Source organism: Seriola aureovittata, chromosome 16, assembly GCF_021018895.1.
Source record: "Seriola aureovittata isolate HTS-2021-v1 ecotype China chromosome 16, ASM2101889v1, whole genome shotgun sequence".
NCBI classification, from domain to species: domain Eukaryota; kingdom Metazoa; phylum Chordata; class Actinopteri; order Carangiformes; family Carangidae; genus Seriola; species Seriola aureovittata.
Window position 1 is genome coordinate 24,469,519 of NC_079379.1, and position 21,936 is coordinate 24,491,454.

Genomic DNA, 21,936 nt, shown 5'->3' on the forward strand with positions numbered 1-21,936 from the left:
CCTTAGCATTATTCTGGACTCGACTACTACCAGACTGCAAAAATATCTTTATTATACCACTATACATTTTTCTAACACTCATTCAATTACACCAACACTGACATTAATTTGTTTGGTTTATACTAAAACACAAGAATGGATGGTTATGTGTGAAAATACCATTGCACAGTATCATCATTATAAACTAGAAAACTTCCGGAGAAATTTTTTAATGTTCCTGCTGCTTGGTGCGTGTACGTCACTTTCATTTTCATTCATGTCGTAAAGACTTATCCTGACACTGACCTGGCCAAAATGACCTCACAATTATAGAAAGACATGAACACACACGCATATAACCACACATCAACACGCACACACAAGTACACGCAAATACACCGTGTTGATTTATCTTAAAGTTGCTCTCATACCTGAGTTAAAAGGCTAAGAAATTAATGAGTTTAATTAGCCAATCAGAATCAGCTTTGCCCATTTCTGCCCAGTAACACCTGCTCCTGAATTTGTATTGCAGTCAGTGGGAGAGGTGGAGGGTACTCCCATCACTTCCTCAAAAACTGAGACCAAAACTGGGTGATACAGGACAAAGGAAATCTCTACATTTTTGATACAAAAATTGTCAATTAAGGTTGGAAATTGTGGGATTTAAAAATAATTTGTCAGACTTTTTTTTTTAGTTGAGTTTAGGGTTGACTAAATGGAGCAAAGTCAGTGAAGAAGTGAATCCAGTCACACAGTTGCTTCATCACATGGATGTGAATAAAACTGTGTATGTTCAGGAGATAGCGCAGGATGTCACCAGTGAGTTCAATCAGGATCTTGAGTTATGATGTTTATGATATTTGATATGATAATGATAGGCCATGTCCACATGTCAGACCAATCAATATGGCTATACTTCAGATTTTGGTTAATAAGGGCCTGAAGATATCTATCAACACTTATGAGGATTGGACAAATCATTAATGAGTTATGACCAATTTACTGCTAAGCCCCGCCCCTTGTCAAGATTATTGGTCAATATCTTGAAAACTAAATAAGATATCAATAAGGTCTTTTGATAAGTCTGGTCAATGATAATCGACAGAAAATTTCATAGCAATCAGACCTAGGAGGAGATGTCAAAAAATATGTTTTTCCCAAAAATTTTAAATGTCGGAAAATCCATCAAAATGGGTTTTTTTGAAGTGCACAGTGAGCTGGACTAGTGTTTGTAATTTCAAGTCAATCATACAAAGGGTACGAGGGGCGAGGACCTACAGCTTCCAGATTCCTTGCATGAATTGAAATGTTATTGCTTAAGTAGGACTTTGGTCATCTGAGGGTTTGAACTCATGACCTCTGCATCCTCAGAGAAGGTGAGTGGGAAAACATGAGCCGCACACACCTTCTCAGAAGATATCATTATATTCAAACGTGGTATTTTATGATCAAATATTTTGGTGACTTTGAATCCAACAATTACAGCAAGATGGTGAATATCACTGTGGACTCACTTGATATCTGCCATGTGGAGAATATCTGTCAAATTTAGTAGCATTTAAATGATTTCTGGAAATATAGATGTTAATTGATTTAGCATTTTTTGCATATCTAAAGCCACAATATCCTAACACTGCGCAGCAAAGCTATGACCTTAGCATCTGATGCCAGCAGCTAGTTTGGTTACTATAGTTTTAGTCAATTTTGATTTCTGAGCCATTATGTAAATTAAGATTCACAACACAGGTTTAAAATGATATAATTTTCATTGTAATTCCTTTTTTTGCCTGTATTGTCTATAGATGACTTATACCACATTTTGTGAGAATCGGATGAATGGCCTCTGACTAGTTTGTTTGAATATTAGAATTTTTTTTTTTTTTTTAGAGAAAATATGCAGATGAATCAAGAGAGTAAAATGGCAAAAGAATTTTGACTAGGCCGAGCCATTTTTGATATAATTGCAAAAACCTAAAATTGATCCTTACAGCGCCACCTTGAGGAGAAAGGGGTGGACTTTTTGTTTTTGCTGCGTGAACGCTTGTAATGAAGAATAAAAACAGTAATGAGAGCAAAAACAATATGGTTCTGTCCCTTCAGGTATGGGACCCTAACAAGCAGGAGATGGTTTGCTGTGTGAAATGTGTCCATGCATCACAAACTACAGACACATTCACAGCGGAGGCATATGTTACAAAACTCTATGGCTTTATGGTTAAAACTCTGCACAGCTATATCGTAGACTTCATGTCTCCTAGGTGATTTGGCCCTCGGTCCGATCAAAGGTACAAAACTCAGGTTGTCATTCATCTATCATTAGATCATGCATATTTAATCATCTTGGATGAACAACACATATTGCACTGATTTGTAAACTTACATCAATTCTAGAGCTCAAACTATGATTCAAACAGTTCGCTCTGAACTTGTCAGAGCAGACAAGAGTGAAAAAGTATTAGGGGTCCAGTTTTGTTGAGTACAACGACTGTTCAGCATCTTCCAGGTGAACGAGGATTTCAAATGAAGGCCCCTCTGTCTCCTTCATGCTCCGTCTGAACAGCTGAGAGTGCTGCCACGATGTTTCCCCCTCTCCACCACTGAGTTCTGCTACAACGATGAAGTCTGAAGAGCCGGACAGAGTAGAGAACGACTGCATCGTCCCATCTGATGGTTCAAACACAGGAGAGGAGATTATCATGAGGGATCATGTCATACAATCATATTTTTGTAGTATTTTATCAGAATATTTATGACATATGACGGAGTATTAGGGCCACGTTGAGGGAAAATAAAGTCAGCTGTAATTTTATGAGAAGAAAATATGAGAATAAAGTCGTATGTTTACAAGAATAAAGTAATAATATTATGAGAATAAAGTGGTAATTACGTAACTATACCTCCAGAGAATTCTGTAGTGATCTTGTCTGACTGCAAGTGCCAGCAGACTTTCCCCGTTTGGAAGGTCTGGCTACTGGCCATGATCGAGACAGACTTTATCTTCATTCCCACTGGAGCAAAATCAAACTTCCAGCTGATTCGTCCCACAGAGGAGCCTTCTGTTCGAGCTATGTACACCTTGAGAAAGAAGAACAATCGGGTCAAAACTACGGTGGCCCTGAGAGCTCAACGCACTGCAACTTAAGAAAACACCTGCAAACAGACAAAACACAAACAACAACAGAAAACGTCTTCATCAGTTTAACAACACAAGAGCTGCAAATACTCACAACACAACCACAGTGTTTCCAGGGGACGCTAAAAAGTGATGGACCAGACTGTTTTTCACATCAAAAGTCACAAGTGGGCATCGAACAACAAGTGCGTCCCAGCCGGGTTCCTCACTCTTATCATTGCAAATCACAGAACAGAAACACATTGCTTCGTTAATCACCGTACCATCTGCCAGTCCTGTTCCACCTTTCTGAAGACGGACTCCGTCCTCCACGCGCACTGATCCCAGTTCTGAGTGACCTGAGACCCGTCGGACAGTCGACAGTACTGGTCTTTGGTGGCACTGTAGCACACATGCAGCAGCCTGTCGCTCTTCTCTCTCTCAGTAGGAGTAAACACGTAACCTGCAGCCTAAGAAAAACACACACACACACACACACACAGTCACCAATCAAGCTCTAATTCTTCGAGCTAGTTTGATCACATATTTATTGTACTAATATTGGTTGTGTGTTTGGTTTTTCAGCTCATATCGGTCATGACAGAGTAAATATTAGAAACACCACTCGGTAGAATGCAGTCCACTTCAACAGCAACACAAAGCTCAGCTTCAAGAATGACCATGAACCTCAAACATAAACTGAGCATTACAGACTGCAGTAGTTACTTTCAGACAGGTCGACCTCAGAAACTGGCTAATGAGTTAAATTATCAGTATAATCCTAATTTAATTTCAGACGTTGGTACACAAAAGCCTGGATCAGTTGATGGAGAATAAAGGAAAATGACTGCACTGTAAGCAGCGTAAGAAATGGTATAAACTTCCTGCCTCCTAAGTGGGCGTGGTTGTGACTGTTCGCTCAAGTCAAAACATAACAACAATACAACAGTAGATAGAGTCTGAATTTACGCCTGATTTTGCTGCTTGTTTTTATCTGTTGGCTTAAATCTGATCAACCTGGGACAAGATCGTATCAGTCTAATAATACTCTCTGTTTTCCCTCCAAAAACTGTTCAATAATAATAACAACAGTATTACCACGCAGGGAAATACAAGTTTTATTTCAGATTTAACTTTAAATTCATGGTTGCATGTATAAGATTGATGATTGTAAATGCTCCTTTCTCAACTGTCTCTGTTACAACTCTGGTTTTATTTTTGTAGTTCTGGTAATCTACCATGTTTGGAGTTTAGGTAATAATCCCTCCGTGTACAGGAGAACTGTTAAACATATGCAGTATAATTAAACGTATCAGTGGATACATACAGCTGATTGGAATAAGCTCCATCGTAACACCATTTATAATATACCTTACCTGTGTTGAGGTCCCTGGCTCAGCCGCTCTGGTCTCCCCCCTCGCCAACCTCCAGGCCAGAGAGCCAGAGTTGCGTCCTCCCAGCTCTCCTGGTTTTGGCCTCTTGGGGGAAATAAACTCCACCAGCTCGACAAGCAGCCTCTCCGTCAGGTCCTTCATCCGGTCTGGACTCAGGGACTGTTGTCTCTTCAGAACCAGAGCAGACACAAAGAGTCACGGCAGGAAACGTCATGACATGTAGGGTTACAGAGTGAAGACTTACTGAGGCATTGAGCCCATTAATGGTGTGAAGCAGCCAGGCCTCTTGAACACTGGTCCTTCTCGACAAAACCTCTGGATGTTTGCAGGAATACCTCCATGTCACATCCACCACCTGCATCACACACACAAACACACACACATATCGATGACCTTTACCCCGACATTAGCCATCACAACTAACCTGAACCAGAACCTTCATCTTATTACTTATTTTCTCTGCGATACAGTGAGAGGTGACGCTCGAGATTACAAAAGCAGAAAGAAAAAAAAACAACACAATCAGAATACACAAATCACTTCCTGATAAAAACAATTACATTCAGAAACATTACGATTTGAAAGATTTTAAAACAAGTATTTCTATGCTTTGTCTCGATATTCAAAGTCTGTTGTAGGTTATTCCATAAATCTGGAGCATAAACTCTAAAAGCAGTCTTTCCAAGATCGGTGTTCACCCGAGGATCCAGTCCTGTACTTTGGTAATTTATTTAAGAATGCTTTATAAATGAATATAAGTAAATAAATAAATCTTGTCTCATTGAGAGAGAGAACCAGACAACTTTTTGTTGCAATGATGGGTACTGTAGGAATCCCCAGTCATAAGTCTAAGAACAGAGTCATATACAGCATCTAATCCCTCAAAACAAACCATCTGCATAGATAATAACACAACATAATATCACAGTGACAATTTTATACAGAATTATTTCCATCAACTTACTTTATCACTTGTCTTCATGTCACCAAACTATCATCTTTCTCTCCCAAAACTATGGAACAGATCCACTAAAGGAATATATCAGAGACTCTTCAGGCCATTATCTACAAATTCCATGAAAAGATCAAACCAAAAAGTGAATGTTGTAGTAAACTGTTTCTTATTCCTCTGTGCCACAGACCTCAATGGTTGTGTATTAATCCGCAGCTGTAAGTAGTTCCAAACATTTGCATTATTTCCTCCATTTGTGTGTCATTTTTAAAGATTAATTAGGAACCACTGGGCTGAGTTCCACTGTTAGGGTAGATCAGAGAGTGTTGATGGACTAACACATTGTAGTTTTTTGGTATTTATGTAATAGTACAGTAGTATTAGTAGTAGTGTCTGTGTTTCTGACCTGGTCCTTGGAGAAAGCCAGAACATAGGCCAGTTTCTTCCCCCAGCCGACCTCATACAGCAGAGGCTGATCACAGACGTTCTCACACGAGTCACAGTGGAGCCAGCGACGCTGAGAGACCGAGTAGATCTCTGTCCACACGTGGTCTGAAACAACACAGAGAGGAAAAGACTTTCACACTGAACAGCTGGTTCTGATATCAGAATGAATATGAATTTAAGAGGTTTCAAAAGCCAATTCTGATCATTTGTGAAATGTAGTGACGTGTTCCTAAAGAAGATAAATAAACTTCTGCTCTTCCTCCTTGTGCAGAGAATCAAGTTGGCGATGCCACATCAGTCAGTCATGTACATACCTGTGCTGTCCCAGATGTACCTGGCCTCAAGGCCAAGGGCTCTGCAGCACAGGGTGAAACAGTTAGCCCACTCCCCACAGCGCCCCCTCCTGGTTTCTAGCAGCTTCTCAGGATTGTTGTACCTGGTGTTAATAAAACAGAAGAATGTGCATCAGCTGAAGCGATCCATATTATTCTGTGTGTTTTGTCTTACCATTTTAAAATTAGTTAACAATGAATACTACAAAATTAAAAGTAAAATGGAAATGTACTAGAAATGAAAAATAATCAATATCACCGCCTAACTTGTTCTGCAACCTAATCCCAATTTTGACCTCAAATCTAACCTCAAGAACTCGTCCTGAACTCCCTCACTGCAGCCGTAGGAACTAGACAAAATGTCACACACACACACACACACACACACACACACAAACCTTGGGAATCTGTTGGAGAGGCTGCAGGCCTGACAGTAATGGTCCTCCACTCGCTGAGCTCCCCAGCGGAGGTCGTCAGTGCTGGGACTGAGGGAGCTGGCGTTCTGGGTCGCACCTCCACAGCGGCTGCAGGGCAAAGAGTCCACCCAGGAGAAGAAGTCCTGTTTGAACCACCTGAGTAACTCCAGCACCAGGAAGTCTTCTATTCCAAGTTTACATTCTACAAACAGGAAAGCAAGACAGATGCAAGTCAGTGTCTCTGAATCAGTGTGTAAAGGAGCGTGCAACATTTCTGTTTGTTTGCCTGCAGTATGATACAGATTGATGACTCTGAGTGAGGGGACTTCACCTGGGTCGGCATCTTTAGCCTCCTTCAGCTTGAGCTGAGCAGCCGAGGACAGCTGCTGGTGAGGGATGTGGCTCCTAGCTTTCTGCTGCAGCTCGGCGTTTTCATACAGCATCACATGTTGGAAGTTAGACTGGAGAGTCACAAAGAAGCTCATGCTGCTCTCCTGACAGAAAGACACGAAAACATCCAGGTCAGTCACCATCAAGAACAATGAGAGAGATTGTGAAACAGACAAGTCATGATTTTTCAGGAGTGTGACTGTATGAAAGCTATTTTATTTAAAATTTTAAAATGAGTGTTTCACCATTAACAGTGAAAAGAAACAAAGCATAAAGAATTTAAGAAGCAGTACCTCAATTTCAACCCCAAAATCTTAAGTGTACGGAATAATGATTAATCACCACAGTCACCAATGAGCACATTTCAAGATGCATTGCAAAGAGCACCATATTGTGCGCACTACACCCCTCCCCCGCCCCATTTCCATCTATTTGACGTTTAATTTATTTTGTTTTGCAGTTAATCTGATAAGGGATTTTCAAAGACCATATCAGCTAAAAGAAGAAACACATCACCCTGTTATTTTTTGATAGTAATCCGTTATAGTAATTAATTAAATAGTAATTTATCCTAAAACCATGTGGTGAAATCTTTATGAATTAATATTCCAAACACTAGTGCCAAATCATAAATGTTGCATACATACAACTTGGGGTTTTGAAATGCTGTCAGGCCATCTCACTGTCTGTTCCTAATCTGGCAAACTGCATTTTTTTTACTGACAATTACTGGAGTTTGTAATTAATTAGTCAAGATGTTCACCATAGATTTGTTTATTCTCAATTTCAAATGAAAGCAGATCTGAGCTAAAAGAAAAAGTGAGTTACAGTGTGTTGAGCCTGTGCTGTGACACTGCAGCTGAACGCTATAAATTTATAGAGTCCCAGTTTATTTTGTTTAAACCAGGGTCTTTACCAAGGATGATGGCTGTGATGGAGGTTGTGAAACTGGCTGGATGGAGGTAGCAGCAGCAGAGCTCGCTGGAGCTGGGGTCGGGGCTGAGGCTGAGGCTGAGGCTGAAGTTGAGGCTGAAGCTGAAGCTGAAGATGAGGCTGAGGCTGAGGCTGAAGCTGAGGCTGAAGCTGAGGCGGCCTGAGCAGTTGGTCGGATGAGCTGTCCTCCTGGCAGCCTCTGATCCCTCTCTGCTGCTATGGATTCCCTGATGAGCCTCAGCTGCTCCACTGATGCAGACTTAGGGAACACCAAGTGGGTCTCAGCCTGAAAAGAGGTGCAACTAGGGTAGTTAGGTCACATTTGACTTTATAGACTCTAGGGAATGAGGCAATATCGCACGAATACTGGCTTTAAACTCCTGCTGTGGCCCCCTGGCTGCTTCTTTTTGATTACCTCCTCAAATCCCATCTCGAAGAGACATTCCACAGCTCCTTTGATGGGCAACAGCTTGGTGGAGAACGTCGGATTCCCTATGCGGATCGACCTGTACTTTTCCTCATTGGGAGACCTGTGGGGGAGTGGCATCAAATGAGGAAGTACAGCAGTGGGCTGATCTCAATACCTTTTGTTCCTCTGTGGCATAAGACACAAATTACTATGAACAAAGTAATGAGTTATGCGTTCATTTGCTGGACGTAAACACACAAATGATAAATTAGTGTCCTTAGATTAATCGGTGTTGTTGTTACTGTGCACACAATTATGGCTTATATCCTACTTTACTGCTTTTTGCTTTACCATTGCACAACAGTGGGCACTTTCTCTAAATGTTGACTACTCAAAGAAACAAATGTAAGACTTCTTCCTGGTGTGTCACTCTTCTTCTTCTTCATTATCATTTTGTTTTACAGCAGTTGGCATCCATCTTATTGGTGCATTACCACGATCATATCCTATAAAACCCCTGTATCCCTTAGAAAACCTATCAGCATTTTGACCTGTGCTGCGTCGGCCATGCTCAGTAATCCTTTTAATGTGAAATCCCTCAGATCATTCCACATAATTTCTCTCTGTGCCCCCGATACCTCCTACAACTCAGAGGCACATGCTCCACTGAATCCACTTCCTGGCATCTGTCACAAAAGCTGGTGTTTCCCTACCACCCTCAGTGTTTTTGTTTTGAAGCGCACAGTGACCCAACCTTAACCTTTTCAACGCACCATCCTCTCTCCTGTATCCACTCCCTGCCCTTGTTCATTTGAAATAGATGTCTCACTTTCCTCTCTTCTTCCCTGGTGTTTAACAGCAGCTGGCATCCAAGCAGTTGCATTCCTGCCATCTTTTCGCTATCACTCAGCTCCTACATTGTCCGGTCTACTAGATCTTTTTCATTAGTCCTGTTTCCCCGCAGGAAGTTAATATCCTCTGTTCACTCCAGGACATTCTTCAGCGCCCTTCCTCTCATCCCCAATGTGCATCTATTGCAGTTGATAATGACATGTTCTACTGTTTCTGGTGCCTGACATTGCTCACAGAGACCGGTTGAATGTTAATCCATCATGAAGTGTTCTACTCAGGTTGCTGTGTCCTATTCCTAATCCTGATATGATGACCTCTTCTCTCCTGTTCCTTACACTGCCAACTTTGTTTTTGACTGAATCTAAATGTCTCTCCTCATTGTCCGCTGCTGCATTCTCCGTGAATATTTGTCTTTATAATGCTCTTCCCCTCCGTTTTTAGATTTCTTAATTCTGATGACTGTAATTGTTTTCCGTAGAGCTTGTTTTGCCGGTTTGTCCACTTTATCGTTTTCCTTCTTGTGCCAGTATGAATCCATAAGAATTTGATTTCGGTAGAAGATGAATCTGAACATGTCAAAACCTTATCTTGTTTAGTGTTTTAAAAACCTGTCGCGGTGGTGGTGTGCTGAATTAACCTCAAGACAACAGGAGGTCCGTTTATGTTTAACGTCTACTGATTAACAAGGGCAAATAAACATGACAGGTTCTATTAAACACAGTTTGGTTTAACGGTAACAACAGCATACAAGTTGAACCCTCAAATACAACTAGCCTTTTACGTTTTTTCGACTGTTAAGCTACTGTTTCTGAGACAACCTCAGCTCGACATAAGACATGTCAACTGACACAGAGCCGGGCTGTAGCGTAGCATTAAGTTAGCAACCGTACCTTAAAATATTGTCCGCATATGTCAGTAACAACTTGGCGACGTCCAGGAAAACTTCGTTTGGATTCTCACACAACGCTGTGACCGCTGGTGACACAGCCATGTTAGTATTTCCCGTCCAATCTGTGAAGTCCTCTTAGTTTTTGAGTGTGGTAGCTAATGCTAACACAGCAACTGCGGTTTAGATGTTTTGGGTCCTGACCGAGGCTGAGGCTGAGGCTGCCCCACCAACCGCCTGAATGAATATTCGCAGCTTTTTAAAAAATATATTGTATGTAATTGTTTTTTTTTCTATAGTTACGTTTAATTGGGAAATCGTATCTGTTGTGCTGCCGTGTTAATGATTTTAATTTAACAGTTTAGACCGAATATTTCCAGGTTAAACGCGTGTGGCGTTCCCAAAGGCGATCCAAAGTTACAGGCAAATTTTAGGACGACTTCTTGTTGTATGGATGTTTGTTGTATGTGTTCTATGGATCTGTCGACTGCTAACTTTGAAGTGGAGCTCTGTCGAGTGAGTAATAAACCAACGTTCAGCTGTGTCACGACGATATTAATTATATCTTTAGTTTTGTAACTTCATCCCTCCCATGTTGAGGGAGCATTAACCAAAGCTATAAGCTAGCTGTCAGACTTGATAGATAACAGGATGTCTGCTCTACCACTGTCCTGCTGGACTAAACTCCTGCTGAGGCCACAGAACATGGGGACACTTCTACAGAAGAGTGTTTGCGTTTGTCCAAACCGAGAGTCCAGGCGTCACAGCTCTGGACAGCAGAGAAGGAGGGTGGTTATCACTGGCATAGGGTTGGTGTGTCCTCTGGGCACAGGGACTGCTCTGCCCTGGGACCAGCTGATTAAAGCCCAGAGTGGGATTGTTGCTCTGGACTCAGAGGCGTATAAGACTGTTCCCTGTAAAGTGGCCGCTCTGGTAACCAGAGGGACAGAGGAGGGTCAGTTTAATGAGGAGAAGTTTGCCTCTCGGGGGGAGATCAACAGCATGTCACCAGCCACTGTGATGGCTCTCGGAGCTGCTCAGCTCGCCCTGGAGGACTCGGGGTGGTACCCCAAAGCCCCAGAGGACCAGTTCAACACAGGGGTGGCTGTTGGCATGGGCATGGTGTCACTGGATGAGATTGCTCGCACCGCCGCTGCCTTCCAAGAGAAGGGCTACAACAAAGTGAGCCCCTTCTTTGTGCCCCGCATTCTCGTCAACATGGCTGCTGGGCACATAAGTATCAAACACAGATTGAAGGGTCCCAATCATGCCGTGTCCACGGCGTGCACAACAGGCGCGCACGCTATAGGCGATGCTGCCAGGTTCATTGCCCATGGGGATGCAGTTGCTATGGTTACAGGGGGAACAGAGTCCTGTGTAGGGCCTCTGTCAATAGCTGGGTTTGCAAGGGCGCGTGCCCTCGCCACCAAATGGAATGACAACCCTGCGCTGGCATCAAGACCTTTTCACCCAGAGAGGGAGGGCTTTGTGATGGGCGAAGGAGCCGCTGTGCTCCTGCTGGAGGAGCTGGACCACGCAGTGAAGAGGGGGGCCCGGATCTACGCAGAGGTCCTGGGCTATGGACTTTCAGGGGACGCTAGCCACATCACTGCACCCACTGCAGACGGGGATGGTGCATTCAGGTGACTGATTTTTGGCTTTTCGGAAGCAGATACTTTTTCTTACGTTTGAACCAATATTTTTTCTTATATTCAATATCCCACTATAAAATAATGACAAAAATAACAGAATTATTGCAGGTTACAAGTTACAGTCAATCAAGAAGTTGCATGGTAAATTTGATTAATAGAATGGGTGGAGGGACATTTTCATGCCACACATACAGGCTTACATACAGTCTCCACTATGTTCACCAGCTGGGCTTTAACTGTGTCACTCTGCTGTTTGATGAAGAACTAAACATTGTGTACATCATTTCCTTAGATTTCCTTTCATTTGATCCATTGCTTACATACAAATATTCAATGGTTCAACTTTAGTTCCTGAGATGTGGGAACACAGTGACATTAGGAAATAGAAGTATAAATGAGCAGGAACTTTGTAAACAAATACCCAGGATAGAAAAATTATTTGGGGAAAGAAAAGGAGACAGATGATAGAACGGAACATCACATTTACAGACTGACTTCCTGTCTCAGCTTTGATGTACTGTGGCCTTCCTGTGCTGAAAGGAACTGCTGTCCAGATTTTATTTTCACCTTGAAATAACGTGACATAGATAATCTGGTTATACTGTTACTGTTATACAATGTTTTTATTACTGATAGATTTAATGCCTAAAAAAAAAATCAAGATCCAAATTGTAATAAAGCAGCATTATCTTTTATTGTCTCCACAGGTGCATGTCTGCAGCCCTCAGAGACGCCGGTGTCTCACCAGCAGATGTAACGTATGTGAATGCTCACGCCACATCCACGCCGCTGGGTGACGCAGCTGAAAACGCCGCCATCAAGAGGCTCTTCCAGCAAAGCGTTGACAGCCTGGCCGTGTCCTCCACCAAGGGAGCCACAGGACATCTGCTCGGAGCAGCCGGGGCCCTGGAGGCAGCGTTCACCGCTCTAGCCTGCTACCATGGAGTCCTGCCCCCGACTCTCAACCTGGACCGCACCGAGCCACAGTTCGACCTGAATTATGTTCCCTGCACCGCGCAGTCATGGCAGACTCGGGGCCGACGGGTCGCCCTCACAAACTCCTTTGGGTTCGGCGGCACCAACGCGTCACTGTGTCTCGCCAGCGTCTGACAACACACTGAGACTAATTCTTGACTTTTTATTTGAAATCAGATGTGAGAAGAGCTCTACCACTGTCCTGCTGGATTAAACTCCTGCTGAGGCCACAGAACATGGGGACACTTCTACAGAAACTGCAAAGATTAAAATTTCCGAGGAAAGCTCTTAACCCTTGTAAAGTTTTATTGTTGATGATGTTTTTTATGCCTCCGCACGGCGACGGCCAGAGCCACATATTCTTTTCAGGTTGTCCGTCTCTCTCATTCTCATGGACACAATATAACACCTCAACAAAACTTTTGTACAAACCTTCACTTGGACTTAAGGAATAACTGATTACACTTTGGTGGTCAAAGGTCAAAGTTCAAGGTCATGGTGACCTCAAAAAACATGGTTTTGGTCTTGTTTAGTAATATCTCAAACACCTTGAGAGAACGTCTTCAAATTTGGCACAAAACTTTCACCTGGACTCGAGGATGAACTGATTAAGTTTTGGTGGCTAAAGGTCAAAGGTTAAGGTCAGTATGACCTCACAAAACACTTTATAGCCTTTACTCAAGACTACACACAGTAATTATGACACATTTTTACACATATGATTAATATTTTTCTGACTCTGGATAAACAGGGATGTAACCTGAAACTAGTCTGAGCGGCGGAGGGATACAACTGCGAGGAAGTAGTTCTAGTTTTGGACATGACATTGATCCAATTTACATGTAGTTAGCATCAAAAGAAGCTATTCTGTAGTAGAAGAAGTATTATGGTTTCTATCAGGGAAAGCTGTACAGAAATTGTGGGGTTTGTTCTGCTCACCGATATTTGCAATTTGTGGCAGCAAGCTTAAACCAGGCTGCACTTAATCCTCACTCATTAACACTGCTGATAAATTGATCTGATCAATCTGTCATTGTCTTTCATCGAGAAAATATCAGAAAATAGTGAAAAATGCACTGTAGAACCAAAAGTGACATTTTCAAATGTGGCGTTTATTCAGTTAATGAAGTTACAATGATAAAAAGCAGAAAATGTCAAGTTTAAACAAGGTTTTTTCTGCTTGAAAATGGATTTGGAGGTGATATGGCTTTGACTGTGACTGGAACCTATGTGACATGATTTTACAAGGTCCAGTTTCTATGTCTATTATTTGATCATTAAAAAAAAAAAAACTGTGTAAGTGTGAGTTTGTGTCGTACCAGCAGGTGGTGCTGGCTCACAGCAAGTCATGCATTTTGTTTTCATATACCCCCCTCTCACTAGAGTTTAATCATTAGAGTTTAGGAGACAGTTCTATTCACATTATCCCTAAATCACATGACCTAAGAACAATCATGAGGAGAAACAGCACGTGGAGACGCAGAAAGCTTTTAGATCCATTAGAGTAAATAGAGAAAACATCATTCAAAAGAAAAGGTTGATATTAATAATTGAATAAAGAAGAGAATTGCATTGCATCCTGTTAGCTTCCTGTATCAGGCTCCTGAACAGGAGATAAATAGTGTTTAATACCTACTTTAATACCATCTTCATAGAGGCATGATCTCACAGTCGTGCTGTTTGTGATCACTTATGGAGGCACTTTCCACGCTGCGACCTCTGGCTCTGTGCTGCTTTCCTCTGGTGTTAGCCTGTTTTGTCCTGCTTTGTCTTTAGCAGTGAGAGAACAACACGGGGTCACCACAGCAGAGGGGTGAGTAAGAGAGGTTAATTGGGGACAACGTGCCATTACGTCCAGACTGAAAGCGAAGTAATCGGGTAAACAGTCCCCGAAGGGAGATGGACAGTTTTCTCAAACTGTTAATGTTTCTGCAAAGTTTGAAACGACAATTATTCTGCTGCTTCAGAAAAAGGAGAAGAGACACACGGTTGTTTTGTGGCTTCCAGAGGGAGACGTGATGATTATGTGGGAACATAAAGAATATCTCATTCTGGAAGCTCATATATTCCTGCAGACGTGGTTCTGTGTTTCTAAATTGCCCCACAGAGATTTTTAGGTGCTGTGAGTAAAACAAATCTCATTTAAAACTAAATCATGTACAGTGGAGTCCAAAAGTTTAAAATGTGTGTGTGTGTATGTGTGTGTTTATACAGTATATATGGTATAACTTTATATACAATCTATTATTTTACACTGTAATAAGTAGGTCAACATACACAAGTCTAAAGCCTCATTAGCCGCTCCAGACTGTAAAGTCCGTTACACCTCACAGAACTGTTCAGTGCTCTACTAACAATCTTGTTATTCCTGGAGACTAATGAGACGAATGTCTCACAGTGTCAAACTATACATTGTGAGACATCGGCTTATTTGCTTTTTGTGAAATGGACAAAATGATGTCAATCTCATGTCTGTACTGAGCAGGGGACAGGAGGAAGTTAGCCTAGCTTAGCATGAAGACTGAAATCAGCAGCTGTAGCCTGGCTCTGTTCAAATTTAGAAAATGCATCTATCATAGGGTGACCAGACATCCCTGTTTTCCAGGGATAGTCCCCATTTTTGGTTTCCTGTCCCCAGCTGGAACGTCCAACAGACGTCTAACTTTGCGCATGTTTTGGCCAACAGTGGGCGCTGGCTGCTAGCCTTTAGCAGCTTCAGAAATTAAGCTAAAACCATGAAAATAATAGAATTATCCAATTAGACTTTTCTTGTTTTGTTTGTTGTTGTTATCTCTAGGCAAAGAAAAGGTCACCTGACTCACTCAATGAAAACCTGAAAATATAGTTTTCATTTTGGAAGAAGTGAAGAAGAAGAAGTCGCCTGATTGTCTGCAATGGACTTCACCTGACAGTATTCACAACCTGGAATATTATTATAAAAACCTTTTTGTTTCTTTTGATCTGTGGATTCTTAGGGGCTAAAGGAATATACATAATTGAGACAGACAATCAGACTTCACGACGTCTACAAAGGCAGGGAGTCGTTGTTTTGTTGTTTTGTCGTCTTTCACCATAGTTAATTACAGTGCAACAGTTACTCATGGGCAGAATACATGAAACTGGGACTGTCCCCGTTTTTATTTCATAGATAAAAACACTGGATATTTTAAGGATATATTGACCACTGAACTGGAAATGTCCCCGTTACATTAACATGTTGTATGTTGTTTGTTTTAATAATGTGTAAGAACAAGATCAAGTCATGACGGAGGAAGAGGATGATGGTCCCTCACATTATTACTTCATGACTGTGATTTTTCAGTGTGAATACAAGATTATAGTTAGTGGATAAAAAATATTTGTGGATTAAAAGATGAGAAAGATTTCATCTTTCTTTTATACAAGAAAAAGATTTGGTGTCACCAGACTCGCAAATATTGAGGGCGTCACCAAAGACATCAGGATTCCTGCTCTGCAGGCAAATGTCATGGAACTTCAGCCATTAGTTTAACAGACAAATGTCATGGAAACGTGTGTTGACCACTGGGGGATATTTGACTTGATAATGGTGTTACAGCAAACGTCAAACAGTCAGCATATGATTATGATTCATCCTGTGGGGACATGGCAAGCTGAGCAGTAGCTGAGATAATGTGCTGTGTTCCAACGTGATGGACTAATCGACAATCCGGCACCATCTTTAGCTTGCAGCCAGAAGGCAAGAATAATATTCTATAATTACATAACACACGCTAATAAGCTTCATTTTCTCACAATATTCCTATGATATGCTTATGATGCCTTTTTGATTTGATGCTTCATAAGTAGCTCGTAACTCTGACAGTGAAACGTTGAATTCATGTTATATGGCAGGACTGCACCTCTTGCTCTGTATTTCACTTGATGAATATTGTATCGTCGTGATTTAATTTAATAACATGATGTAAAGCCGGAACCAGATGATGAATTACTGTACTGGGGAATGTCTTCCCAGACCCATTTTTAGAGATTACGTTTTATTAACTCTTCTGCATGTCACATCCAGTTAATGAATAAATCAATTATTCATCCGTTTTTTAATTTGAAATAATCTGACACAGATAAATGAGGAAACAAGGTTTTTTTTTCCTTCCTTTTTTTTTTTTCTTGTCAGAAAGGAAAGCCCGACATTTTCATTGGGGGATATTTTGGCCTCAGAACTTGCTGTATGCATCACTCTCTGCTCAGTGATTCAACAGCTAACATGCACCGAGATCAAGAGTGTCGGGGATTCCCCACCTTTACGTACTGCAAATTCACACATGCATTCACACAAACACACGACAACGTTAAAGTGTTGCAGACTGGAGGACGAGGACACGGCAGAAGCAGCGCTGCATCGTGATTCTGCCTTCCCACCATCCCCTCGGCTCTCTGAGAGTTAAGTGTACCCACTTCCACCACTCCATATAAATAGTGCCTTAGCTGAGCAGGAACTATTGATTCCTATTGCTGTAATGATGATGACTTTGGTTCATGTTATTCCTTTTTCTCTTCCTTCCTTTTTTTTTTTTTTTTTTTTTACAGCCCCACCATCTAATTAGGAGATATCCAAGCTGAATTATGATCACCATGGCAACAGAGTCAGCATGCATTCCTTTGATATCACCCTGTCCCACCGGGAGCACAGCTTATCACCATGTTCTAAAATTAGACCTCTCCTCTATCTGTGGCACATTCTGGATGGCCTTCGTTCCTAAGCTGTGACCACTGATCAGCTCCGGTGTCAGACCTTCGGATCATTCATGGAATTATAGAATTACAGGTTGTTAGAATCATTATAATGAAATTTCATTCATACACAACCTATTAACTACACCTTATATTAGTATTTTTTGTACTATACATAGGCTATAATCACAGACCGCCTGCAGTCGGAGGAGAAAGACCCATATTCAACCCTCTGAGGTCGATGGGTATTTCCATTAATATGTTTGCGATAACACAGTGTAGAAATATGGTTTAAATGTTGTTAAAAATCTGTTGACTCTCCACTTTCCATTTCTTATTCTTGCGGGACTGTACATGATTTAAAGCCGGAGCTAGAAGGCCTCAAAACAGACCTCTAAACTTTAGCTCAGCGCTTCGACTCAGTGATATTATAAAAATCTAATTTTAGCCATTTATTAAACATTTATCTATATTTTACTCATACATTGCACTATTTGTTTATGAACCTAAGACTTTAATAGGTCCATTTCAAAAACTGGGCTTCTGTTTTTCAGCATTTGGGCCAAATTATCTTTTTGCACATTGCAAAGGTCAAAAAGGGGCATTGTTATAGAAAGAGCTGCGATAGTTCTGGAAATTGTGACGAAAACACTTGAGCATTATGTGATACGCAAGCTTTTAAAAGATGACTTTAAGAAATAGTGTAGAAATCCAGAAAATACCCTTAGACCTCAGAGGGTTAAGAGGGATAACAGAGCCACAGCCCAGGAGCTCTTTCACTGAATAATGAACTAACCAATTAAATGTAATATGTTCTTCTCTTCACAGTGTGTCCTACATTTCATCCAGTGTCATAAAATAATTTACAGTTTTCAATCTGTGTCAATACTTCACCCGATGCCTCACATTTTAACCCCACAGAGGTAACAGCAGCTCTCATGGAAGGAAAGTCATTTATAATCAACTGAAGACAATATGAGTAAGAGACAGAATCTCAAAAGCTTGTGATAATTGAATTGATTACAAATTGTATTTGGGCAATGAAGTACAATATAAGTTGAAATAAGGTGGAAAAAATTTGTCAGTTAATTCAAAGCATTGAATGGCTGGCTTAGTCTCATCCTCCACTAACTCATCCTATGGTGTCCCGCAAGGCTCAATCCTGGGTCCGATTTTATTTTCCATGTACATGCTGCCTCTCAGTGACATCATTTGGTAAATACGTTGTCCATTTTCACTGCTACGCTGACGGCACACAACTCTATCTACCAATCAGACCGGTCTAACATATCAATCCTCCACAACTGTCTCACTGAAATAAAATACTGGACGACAGACGATTTCTTGCAATTAATAATCAAACTAAATCTGAGCTCATCGTGCTTTGGTCCTTCTGCAAAAAGAATTCAAATCATAGAAAACTCAGATAACAAACTACACGAAACCCTCCGCCAAAAATCATGGAGCAATCTTTGATCAGGTTTTGTGTTTTACACCAAAGTTATTCAGTCATGTTTTTTTTTATCAACTTATCAAGTCTTTTAATTCAGCCACAGATCATAGAAAAGTTTGTTCACATCACTCCGGTCTCAGCATCTCAACACTGACGGCCCGTTCATTTCAGGGTTGATTTTAAAATTATTTTTTACTTTTACTTTACTTTATTACTTTTAAGGCCAGGTTTGGGCTGACTATATGTCTGAGCTTTTATCCCCTTATGATCCATCATTTCTTAAGATTCATTTTTTAGAAAATTCTTATTGTGTTCTATCTTTTTAATCTAATTTAGATTTTACTTTGATTTGTTAGGATGTTTTATATTTGACTCATTTGAAGCAGCACAAAAGTGCTACACAAATACCGTCTTATTATTATTATTATTATTATTATCATCATTATCATCATTATCATCATTACTTTCATTGTTATCATTAGCGTGAGTTGTCCACTGATCGGAAGGTCGGTGTCCTTGAGGAAGATACTGATACTGATCTGTCATTGTGTGTGTGTGTGTGTGTGTGTGTGTGTGTGTGAGCGTGAGTGTAGGTCTATAGGATAAAGCTCTGGGTGATGTCTAATGCACTTTGAGTAATCGATAAGACTAGATAAGCGCTGTATAAGTGCAGTCCATAAGATGAGTAAATGCATTAAAACATCAATTAGAGGTGGTCGAGACGTAGACGTTAAAAAGAAGAAGGTTCGATCTTGAGGGATCTTAGTTGCATCATTTACCGCTCCGTCTCTGTTTCCTGTCTTCAGCTCTACTGTCATGACTGAATAAAGGCAAAAACAAAACAAAATGAACAAAGAAAGAAAATAAAAAAGGTAAATTAAAGTAGAATAAAATGAGGTATTATACAAGTTTATTTTTTGTAAAATGAAGTTTAAGTTTATTAAATAATTTTATTATCAGTTTCAGCGCTTTATTATTTCATATATAATTTGTAGGTGTAACATTTAAGTTTGTTATTTACAACCCCTTCAGTGTGGAGCACCTTTGGTTCCTGCCTGCCACTGTTTGCAGGGGGACAGGTGTAAATGTGACACTGTTTTTGATGTCCTGCTAAGAGGACAGAATAAAGTCAAGTCAACTGTCCTGCTGTGTTGATGGTGATTATAGACGAAAGTTAAAAGGAAATTGTAGCCCACTTGTCGCGCTATCGACCAAGAAATCAGGGTAACACAATCAAAACACTTCACCGAGACATTTGTCACTCATAACACACTAAAAAAAACCCACCACAATATGTACCACTATTGTCTTTGAAGCTTTTATGTCTTTACAGTATTTAGCAGGTGACATGACAACAAAAAACAACGACACTTCTCCACTGAACAGACTGTTCTACCTTCAGTAAACGTCACAGAAATCAATCAGAGAGGCTGCGATACAAAACCAAGAATCTTCCTGCACGCCTGATCCATCCCTACCAGTCTTACAGGGTCATCCACGGCGTCCAGGAGAGGCACGAAAAGGAGAGTAAGAAATGTGGAAGGTAAAGTGACATGAGGTGAAACCTTCTCTGGTCTTTGTCCGTGTTATTTTATTCACACGTGTCTGTACACAAGGTCAGTCACAGGTCACTATGGTCCATTGTTTATCTGTAGCTCAGTGAGCGTGCAGCTGCTCCGCTCACATCAGCAGTAGTCATAGTAACCAAGGTTACATCGATAGCAAGTGTAGCGGAGATGTAAACATTGAGCGGAGAGGAAGACGCTTCTTAAGATCCTCAGTGAGAGTCAGGTGAGACATCAGATCATGTTTAGAGATGTGGAATGACTTGAAGTGCTTTGGATGGTGTTAAACAAGTTAACATCGGTAATTCTCCATTTCCTGTCTCCTTGATGCACCAAGCTGCAATAAGTACTTGTGCTTCAGACAGTACGTGTCTCCTGATTGCTCCTTCATCCTTAAAAGATTTCCATCTCGAGCATCACGTCGCCTGTTATGACCCACGTCCAGGGGAACACAGGCAGTAACATCAATACTCTTAACAAAGAAAAGGTTTTATCCCTCCTCCACTCAGACTGGCTTCAGGTTACATCCCTGTTTATCCAGAGTTGTAGAAAATATGAACCATTTGTGTGAAATTTTGTCATAATTGCTGCGTGAAATCTTCAGTAATGACGTTGATCTTTGACCTTTAGTCCCCAAAACTTAATCAATTCATCCTTGAGTCCAGGTGAACGTTTGCGCCAAATTTGAAGTCGTTTTTTAAGGCGTTACCGAGACATCGTGTCCACAAGAATGGGATGGACAGACGTACGTACGGGTGGATGTACAGACAACCCAAAAACAGAAGGGATAAAAAGAGGTGGGTAAGACACATTGAAAATGTAGCAGGGTGTTTATTATCAGACTAACACATGAAGCAAAATGCAACAAAACGTACAAGAGATTCAGGGAAGAATAAACGTCAAGAAACGTCGGGGTTCTCCGAGGCCAGACGAATAAAACTCAGGTAACCTACACAGTCAAACAAAACAGAAACTCTTGGAAACAGAGTCAGTCGCCAAGGACGAGAAAGAATCCTATTCACGAAGAACAAACACAGCAACAACACAACAGACTCACAGGCAGCTCGGTGGCCAAAGGGCCAGAACCACCAGCTCTTGGAGGCTGATATAGCTGATCCACTGGTGAGGAAGTGACATACGTCTTCCATAGAAGTCGTCAAGGGATGAAAATAAGATCTCAGCGTGCTACATCTCATTCAGGAGGTCATGCATTTTTTTTAAAGATTTATTTTTAGATTTAGATGTAGAGTTTTGGCAGCGGTTGAGTTTGAGTGAGAAGACAGGTCATGAATTTTGAAAGATGCAAAATATCTTGTGGCACGAAATGGAGCTTATTTCAAAAGCACCCCCAAAAGAAAGTAAGTGAGTTCCCGACAATGGACCTCCTTACTGAGGACCTCTATTACTTTAGGTCAGATCATATTGTGCAGATTCCAAGATAAAGTTGTGTCTAATTAAACAACCGTAAACTAATGGAGA

The 21,936-nt window shown here is 41.1% G+C and overlaps 2 protein-coding genes across 2 annotated transcripts; one reads left to right on the forward strand and one right to left on the reverse strand.

Annotated features, from left to right (window-relative positions):
* Positions 1-30: 30 nt before the first annotated feature.
* On the reverse strand, positions 31-10,319 carry ngly1 (N-glycanase 1). The gene is made up of 12 exons (XM_056399686.1): positions 10,107-10,319; positions 8,371-8,485; positions 7,939-8,241; positions 6,964-7,126; positions 6,615-6,834; positions 6,199-6,320; positions 5,844-5,989; positions 4,730-4,840; positions 4,468-4,653; positions 3,376-3,561; positions 2,877-3,054; positions 31-2,643 (listed from the first exon to the last, which is right to left on the reverse strand). The coding sequence occupies exons 1-12, from the start codon at positions 10,205-10,207 to the stop codon at positions 2,435-2,437; spliced, it is 2,040 nt and encodes a 679-aa protein (XP_056255661.1). The 5' UTR covers positions 10,208-10,319; the 3' UTR covers positions 31-2,434.
* Positions 10,320-10,468: 149 nt separating this feature from the next.
* oxsm (3-oxoacyl-ACP synthase, mitochondrial) lies at positions 10,469-14,024 on the forward strand. The gene is made up of 2 exons (XM_056399687.1): positions 10,469-11,745; positions 12,462-14,024. The coding sequence occupies exons 1-2, from the start codon at positions 10,754-10,756 to the stop codon at positions 12,862-12,864; spliced, it is 1,395 nt and encodes a 464-aa protein (XP_056255662.1). The 5' UTR covers positions 10,469-10,753; the 3' UTR covers positions 12,865-14,024.
* Positions 14,025-21,936: the final 7,912 nt, after the last annotated feature.